Genomic DNA, 8,763 nt, shown 5'->3' with positions numbered 1-8,763 from the left:
AAAGGAAGACAAGGTTAGGATGGAAATGATATATCTCAGAAAGGACAGAGCGTTCCTGGGACCCAACAGTGACCTGTGGCTAAGCCAGAAAGGAAGTCCCAGGCTTTCAACAGCAGCTCCCATGCCAGCCCTCACTGCCACCAGAGCATGGACTGTAGAGTCACTTACTGGGTCTGGACTTTAGGGGGCTCTGGTTCACAGAGGCAGGTGGAGTGGTCTGGTACATTGGCTGATCTCTTGTGGGTCCTGAAATGCCAAAGCTCTCATAATTTCACAGGGTGGGTTTTTTGTTGTTGTTGTTTTGGTTGTTTTGTTTTTTTTTTTTTTTTTTAAGCTGAGGATCGAACCCAGGGCCTTGCGCTTGCTAGGCAAGCACTCTACCACTGAGCTAAATCCCCAACCCACAGGGTGGGTTCTTGCCTGTTCCCATGGGTGGTGTCCATATCCCTATGTCCATCCGCTCACACCACCTCATCTGTTCTTGGGCAATGACCCCAAATACCCTGAATTCCCAGGGTGCTTGGGCAGTGTTCAACACCATGGATAGCAGCCAGGCCTCTCTTGCCCACTGCGGGCCCTTCCATGTCCCTTACTTATTACCCTCTGTCCTTTCTGCTCTAGAGGAAATAGCCCAATCCTATCACCAAAGCAATGGTAACCAGGATCCCAATGACAATGCCAGCCATGGCTCCCAGGGATAGAGAGGATGACCCGGGACCTCGGCCAAGAAAGAAAAAGTCAAAACAGGGCTTGGTACACTCCTCCCTATTCCCAGCCCCATTCCAGAATTCCTGGCTTTATCTTCGCTAAGTTTGAGTAACTTGTTTTCCAGCCACTGGGACCCAGCAATTGGTACTGTGAATGGCATCCTCCCTAGAGTACGTTGGCTTGTGTTCCAATCTCCCAGCTGTGTGACTTTGGGCACACTACTCAACCTCTCTGTGCATCCACTGTGTCTTCTGCACACAGGAAAAAGAGTGCTTCTTTGGCAGGGCTGCTGGATGAGAGGAGACTGTAGCTGGTCATGCCTGAGGTGGACCAGGGACTCGTAAATGGCCTGTTTGTCCATCCATTTCTATCTAAGCCTTTCTCAGGGAGTTGATGGCCCAGGGTTTGAGGAAGTGGCCCCAGTTTATGGAGTAGCAGGATGGAGCTTCCTGGGATCTCTGTCTGTCTGTCTGTCTCTCCATACGTGCGTGCGTGCGAGAGAGAGAGAGAGAGAGAGAGAGAGAGAGAGAGAGAGAGAGAGAGAGAGAGACCTATTCTGTACAGGCACACTATAGCCCAGAAATGTCTTTAAATTTGGAGGCTTTTGCCTCCCAAGTAACTGGGATTACATGCCTGCCCCAAGTCTCCATAAACTCTTTCTAAAGATTTGTTTTTACTATTTTAAAAATTGTGTGCTTGTGCATGCACACGTCTCTCTGCTAATGTGTATGTGTGAGTGTGAGTGCAGGTGTCCTCAGAGGTGGAAGCGTTGGACCTCCATGGAGCTGGAGTTGCAGGCAGTTGTGAACCACCGGACCTGGGTGCTGGAAATCGAGCTCAGGTCCTCCACAAGAGCAGCCAGAGCTCTTGACTTCTGAGCCATCTCTCCAGACCATTACGGTGCCTTTTGCCCAGGAGTCTGCTGCAGTGACGAGACTAGCAGCTGATCTACTAACACTATAAATCTTTGAGATCAAACAGGATCATGCACAAAACTACTGGAACATTCAACACTACGCTTGCACACTCATGAACCTTTACACACAAATAAAATAAGAAAAGAACTCAAGCCAAAATGCAGGGTTTCTCTACCACGTGTATCCAGTTATTAACATGACATATTAGTACAATCAACATATTAACTATTGATGCCATCACCTCACTACATTGTCTCCCTACAGGCTATATATAGTAGTTTCATGCATGATCCAAACCGATCCAAACCGGATGATACCTGGCATCTGGTTTTGGAGTCAGCCCGGCAATGCAGGGTCAGGCTGGAGTTGAGCATCGCCTCGACGGTGCTGACCACTTCAGATGCTGACCCCGGGGTGATGTCCACTCGGTCAGAGCCATCTGCAAGGTTAAACGCCGTGAGCTCCAGCGAGCGCCAGAGGCAAAAGGACCAGATTTGTCCTCTCTGCTTTTCTTTTTTGCATTGCTTGTCTCTGTTTTGCTTTGGGGGGGGAGGGGTTGTTGTTGTCATTTGGGGGCCTTTTTGTTTGTTTTGAGATGAAGTATCAAGTAGCCAAGGCTAGTCTCAAACTCACTATGTAGCCAAGGATGACTCCTGATGCTCCAGCCTCTACCCCATGAGCACCGGGATTGCAACCATGCACGACCATGTGTGGCTTAGCATTCCTCCTCAGTTTGAACTAAAGGAATTCTAGCTTTGCCTGTAAAGCACAGGCTCTTCTGGGTTATGTTTTTTTCTTTTGTATTAAGTTTTTTTTTTTTTTTTTTGAGACAGGGTTTCACTAAGTAAGCCCTCACTGGTCTAGAACTCACTCTGTAGACCAGGCTGGCCTGGAACTCACAGAGATCGGCCTGCCTCTGCCCCTGCAGTGCTGGGATCAAAGGCGTGCGCCACCGCCCCCAGCTTTGATTGCTGTTTGTAATTGTGGGTACAAGCGTGTCTGTGCATGGATACGCACAGGTGGGTGCAGCTGCTTTAGCGATTTCATCAGCCTATAGCTTTTGTGTCTTTTTCTTTTCATTACATTTTTTATTTGTGGTGGGGAGCATGCATGTGGCTTGACAAGGGTGTGGAGGTCGGAGGACAACATGCAGAAGTTGGTTCTCTCCTTCCACACACTGGATCCTGAGGCCTGAACTCAGGTCATCAGGCTTTGTGGCAAACACCTTCACACCCTGGGCCACCGTCCTGGCCTTTTGCTCATCTCTTTAGGGCCTACCTGCTACACTACAATACAAGTTGCCTACGGGCTGGGACACAACTTTGTCCGGCACCCAGATTCGTGCCTGGCATGCAAAAGGGTCTAAAGTCTAGTGGTTCTCAACTTCCCTAACACTGCGACCCTTTCATGCAGTCCTTCTTGTTGTGGTGACCCTCAACCATAAAATTATTTTCACTGCTACTTCATAACTGTAATTTTGCTACTGTTATGAATCATACTGTAAATACTTTTGGAGACAGATGTTTTTGAAAGGGGTGGAGACCCACAGGTTGAGAAGCACTGGGTGTCAAGCTGAGAGACTCTAAGGTAGGGCTTTTTCTCCTTTCTTTTCTTCCTTTGTTGTTTTTATGCATTTGTCTTTTCAGATTCCTTGCTGACCTCTAGTCTCAGCCTCTCAGGTGCTGGGGTTATGGGTGCTGCACCACTGTACCCAAGAAGAATGGACTCCTTAAAGATGGGCTGGGGAGAAGCGAGAAAGGAAAGGAGGAGGAGAAGGCCCAGACCCCACCACTCAGTTGATGGTGAGCCCCAGGGGAGCACTTCAAGCCCGGCTACCCCAGTGCCTCACCTCACACTCATAGGGTCCCGTGTCACCCTCTGGAGGCCATGGATGGTCAGGGTCCTGTTTTGAGGTCAGTGGCTGACCCCTCAGGAACCCCTGGTCACCGGCCCCCTGGTGACTGGTTTTGCAGCTCGGGGTCACAGAGGTGGCATTCTGCATAAGAGCCAGGATTGGGAACGCAACAGAGGGTGCAGTTAACTTTTCCGCAAACACATGGAGATACAGGTTCAGGATCAAGGACGGGTCCCAAGTCTCCTCCATTAGCCAGGGGTGGTGCTCGCCTTTAATCTCAGCACTTGGCGGGGTAGAGGTATCTCTGTGAGTTCAAGGCCAGCCTGGTCTGCATAGAGAACTACTGGCCAGCCAGCGCTATATAGTGAAGCCATGTCTCAAAACAACAACAAAAGCAAAAACAATCCTGCATTTTTAAGGAGTGTGTGTGTGCGTGTGTGTGCGCGTGTGTGTGCGTGCGCACGCGCGCACTTGTCTGATGTTCTTGCTCTGCATTTTGTATTGAGTTCATGTATCTATTTTGTGTGTGTTCTATGTGTTGGCTAAGCGGTAGCACTGCTGGTGCTGGTGGCTGGCGGCTGCCCGCGGTGGCCATGCTGACAAAGGAGAGTGCTGGACAGAAGAGTCCATGCACCATAGTTACCTTTTAGAGCTTTATTGGGAGAGAGAGGGGGAGGGAGAGAGAGAGAGAGAGAGAGAGGAAGAGAGGGGGAAAGGGAGAGAGAGACCACGTGGGGTGGGGGGGGATATGGAAGGAGAGAGAGCAGAAAAGGAGAGGGGACCTACAGAGGGCCTGCCTACTTTTTAGGCTGGGATGCCATCACAGGCTGATGATGTAACTAAGGACAGAATCCTTACACTATGAACTTGTGTCTTGTATGAGTGTGTCATATGCCTGAGGTATTGTGCTGTGTGTGTGTGTTGTATGTAAGTGAGAGCAGTCTGTGCATAGAATCATTCTTCCAGGGTACATAAACTGAGGGTTGTGTCAGTGTTTGTACAGACACACAACTCCTTCCTACTCAGACAATCAAACCACGGGCACCCATGAGGACTCAAGTAGGTGTTGAAGGTGTGCCAGGCTGAGGAAAGAGGCCTGCTCTGCCACCAGTCAAACGGGAAGTCACCTGACCTGAGGGTCGTCCACAAACACAGAGGTGCATCTGTGACATGGTGGCTTGACTCTGGAGTTTCAGCTTTTCCTTGAGAATGTGACAACGCCCACTGCCCGTTTCTTTAAAACGTCACCAAGACCCCATGTGTAAATTCACACCCACCCAGAAGATCACAGAGTGCCCCCAAATCCCAGATTAAGTCTCTGGTCCCTCGTAAAACCTCAGCATCTGATCCCAAAGAAGCAAGGAGAACCAGGAAGTGACACTCACAAGCACTTGGACTTTGACAACACCTAGGCAGGACAGCTGGGTGACAGCTGGGTGACATTGTCGGACCCAGGCACCTGCAGCCGCCCTTGTGCTCCCCGGACACAGCCTGAATGGTGAAAGTCCCCGTGGTGAGGACTGAATGGAGTTAGTGGGAAGGTACCAGGGACAGATAAGTGCAGGGCGAGAATGTCAGCCCTAAACGACCTTTACAAACACAAAGCAGATTTCTCTGTGGAACTCTGGCCCACACTTGTCAAACTGAGTAAGTGGTGGGGATGTGGACCCTGACTGCCTGACTGTCTGGAGATTATTACCTCAGTAAACTATGCATTTGTACCCACAGGTACCTCAACCACGTCCCCAGGCTATTCCTGAGTCCAACTTCACTGCCACAGGGTCCTGAGAGGATGGGAACAAGCATGGCAGAGGCCTTAGAATGAGCAGCCCATCGCTTAAGCGGGGTACTGCAAGAACAGCTTCATTCTAAAGTGCCACTGTGGATCCTGTGCAATTGCAAGGGAGGTGGGGATGTGGTGGGGAAGGGTTGTGTGGAGGAGGGGGATGTGGTGGAGGAGGGGGATGTGGTGGGGAAGGGGTGTGTGGAGGAGGGGGATGTGGTGGAGGAGGGGATCTGGTGGAAGAGGGGGATGTGGTGGAGGAGGGGGATGTGGTGGAGGAGGGGGATGTGGTGGAGGAGGGGGATGTGGTGGAGGAGGGGGATGTGGTGGAGGAGGGGGATGTGGTGGAGGAGGGGGATGTGGTGGAGGAGGGGGATGTGGTGGAGGAGGGGGATGTGGTGGAGGAGGGGGATGTGGTGGGGAAGGGGTGTGTGGAGGAGGGGATCTGGTGGAGGAGGGGGATGTGGTGGAGGAGGGGACCCTGGTGGAGGTGGGGATCTGGTGGAGGTGGGGATCTGGTGGAGGAGGGGACCCTGGTGGAGGAGGGGATCTGATGGAGGAGGGGATCTGATGGAGGAGGGGATCTGATGGATGTAGGGATGTGATGGAGGAGGGGACCCTGGTGGAGGTGGGGATCTGGTGGCAGTGGTTTTGTTTTAGAAGTACTGTCTGGAAATTTAAGTTTTAATCCACTCCATTGGATATTTTTTATGGAATCCAAATGCGAATATCGGTTTCCTGTTTGAAATCTACATTTGTTTTCTGCTTTATGTGGTTGTGGTTGGAATCAATCCAGGGCCTCCTTTTGCTAGACAAGGACTTTAATTCTAGGTTTCACTTTGATTACATATGTCTTCTCTGGGATGGCATTTTAAACGGGGAGACTGAATGCGGAAACGGGGAAGTGTCAGCACTCAGTAAAGGGAATTGAAAGACTCACAGTTCACACCGAGCAAGGCCCCCAAAGCCATGCCGCACTCCACACTGGTAAGAACCAAAGTCCTCTCGATGGACAACAAGGATGGTAGGGAGGGTCTCGTGATCTGCAGACAGCTTCATGTGCTCATTCAACATGAGTGGAGAGTGGTTGGAGACCCAGTGGATGGTGATATTATCAACCTTGGTGTCGCAGTAGAAGGTCGTCGTCATAGACCTCTGCTCGGTGACAATGCTCTGGCTGACTGGCAGGGTGGGCATGGCCAAGGAAGCTAAGGAGAGTGAAAGCAGGACGCAATGGTAACACCACAGAGACACTTAGAAGAACAAATTAACCACAAAGAATCTGATGAGACTGGAAAGGACTAGAATGTCCAAAAAGACATTCTGGAAATGAGCTGAGTTCAGCACTATAATGATTGGGCACTCGGTGTCCTTGAAGTATATGTGAACTTTAAAAAATAAAATAAAAGTTCATTTTTTTTCAGGTGTATCCCTCTGTGTGTATGAGCACATGTGTGTGCAGTGCCTGTGGAGACCAGCAGGGGGCATTGGATTACCTTGGAGCAGAAGTTACAGGTGGCTGTGAGCCACTGAGTGGGTGCTGGGAACTAAACGTGTGCCCTTTGCAAAAGCAGCAAATGCTTTTTTGTTGTTTTGTTTTGGGGTTTTTGGGGGGAGTTGGTTTGGTTTTTTGAGACAGGATTTCTCTATGTAGCAGCCCTGGCTGTCCTGGAACTCACTCTGTAGACCAGACTGGCCTTGAACTCAGAGACCCACCTGCCTCTGTCTCCTGACTGCTGGGATAAAAGGCATGCACCATCATGCCCAGCTCAGTGCTGAACCATCTCTCCTGCCCCTAGGTGTGGACTTTTGCACACTTCTTCCCTCTCTCTGCACTATTGAATGGGACTGTGTAAGTGAAGCAGAGGCTGTGGGACATGGCGGGGGCATCAGGATGTCTCCTACAGTTCCTGGCTCCCAGCTGCTGGTGCTACCTGAGAGGTTGTGGGGTTGGGTGGGTGGAGGTGAATCCCTGGGAATGTAGTTTAAGAGCTGTAGTTTGGCCTCCCCTCCAGAACTGTCTCTGCTCTACTAGGTGTGAGAAGCGACTTCACCCAACACTCCTGCCTCCACGTCCTTCCCACCATGATGGACTGGATCTGTTTCCATCGTGATCTCCTTTACACCATAAATCCTTCTTCCCTTCCATTGTTACAGTCAGAAGGAAAGTAACTAGGCTGGAGAGACGGCTCGGTGGTCAAGAGCATCTGCTGCCCTTGCAGAGGACCCAAGTGTGATTCCCAGCACCCATGTTAGGCAGCTCACAACCACAAGGAACTCCAGTTCCAAGGGATCTGATATCTGGATGCCACACACACACACACACACACACACACACACACACATAAAAATAAATCTTAGCCGGGCAGTGATGTACGCCTTTAATCCCAGCACTCGGGAGGCTGAGGCAGGTGGATCTCTGTGAGTTTGAGGCCAGCCTGGGCTACAGAGTGAGTTCCAGGAAAGGTGAAAAGCTACACAGAGAAACCCTGTCTTGAAAAAGCAAAAAACTTAAATATAAATATAATTGATACTAAAGCCTAATGGAGTGGAACTCTTTGAAAAGGTTAGAAGGATTAGAAGGTGTGGCTTGCTGGAGGAGGTGTGTCCCTGAGAATGGGGCTTTGAGGTTTCAAAAGCCCATGCCGGGCCCAGTCCCTCTCTCCCTGATACCTGCAGGACTCAGCTACTTCTGCCTGTGTGCTGCCCTGCTCCCTGCCACAATGACAATGGACCCAGTCTCTGACACTGTAAGCCAGCCCCCAACTGAGTGCTTTATTTTATAGGAGTTGCCTTGGTCATGGTGTCTCTTCACAGCCTTAGAAGGGTAACCAAGGTAGTCCCTAAGATTACTTTGGCCATAATGTTTTATCACAGCAATAGAAACCCTAACTAGTTAGGGTCATGGGGTATTGCTCTGACAGACCTGACTGTGTTTGGGTAGAGGATTCTGAAAGGACTTTGCAACTTTGGGATAGAAAAGCCATTGAGTGCTCAGAGCAGTGGAGGCCCTAAGAGCCTGGTTTGTGGCATTTTAGAGGGAAGCTTTGAAAGTTCCTTAAAGATTCTATCTGAGTCATTCAATATTTTTAATTAAGAACCACTAAAGTGAAACCTGGGTGTCTTAGTCAGGGTTTCTATTGCTGTGATGAAACACCATGACCAAAGAGCAAGTTGGAGAGGGAAGGGATTATTTGGCTTACACTTCCAAGTCATAGTCCATCATTGGAGGAAGTCAGGGCAGGAACTCAAGCAGGGCAGGATCCTGGAGGCAGGAGCTGATGCAGAGGCCATGGAAGGGAGCTGTTTACTGGCTTGCTTCTCCTGGCTTGCTCAGCCTGCTTTCTTATAGAACCCAGGACCACCAGCCCAGGGATGGCCCCACCTACAATGGGCTGGGCCCTCCCCCATTGATCAATAGAGAAAATGCCTTACAGCTGGATCTCATGGAGGCATTTCCTTCCTCTGATGACTCTAGCTTGTGTCAAGCTGACACACAA

General features: G+C 50.3%; 1 protein-coding gene across 1 annotated transcript; it reads right to left on the bottom strand.

Moving 5' to 3' along the window:
- Positions 1 to 617: 617 nt before the first annotated feature.
- Ceacam20 (CEA cell adhesion molecule 20) lies at positions 618 to 6,477 on the bottom strand. The gene is given in 6 exon segments (XM_036194183.1): positions 618 to 718; positions 1,933 to 2,064; positions 3,420 to 3,500; positions 3,503 to 3,528; positions 4,922 to 5,000; positions 6,211 to 6,477. Coding segments are annotated over 6 exon segments (669 nt in total). The 5' UTR covers positions 6,461 to 6,477.
- Positions 6,478 to 8,763: the final 2,286 nt, after the last annotated feature.

This window comes from Onychomys torridus, chromosome 1, assembly GCF_903995425.1.
Source record: "Onychomys torridus chromosome 1, mOncTor1.1, whole genome shotgun sequence".
In the NCBI taxonomy this organism is placed as follows: domain Eukaryota; kingdom Metazoa; phylum Chordata; class Mammalia; order Rodentia; family Cricetidae; genus Onychomys; species Onychomys torridus.
The sequence above is the reverse complement of the archived record's forward strand: the minus strand, read 5'-3'. Positions and strand labels throughout refer to the sequence as shown.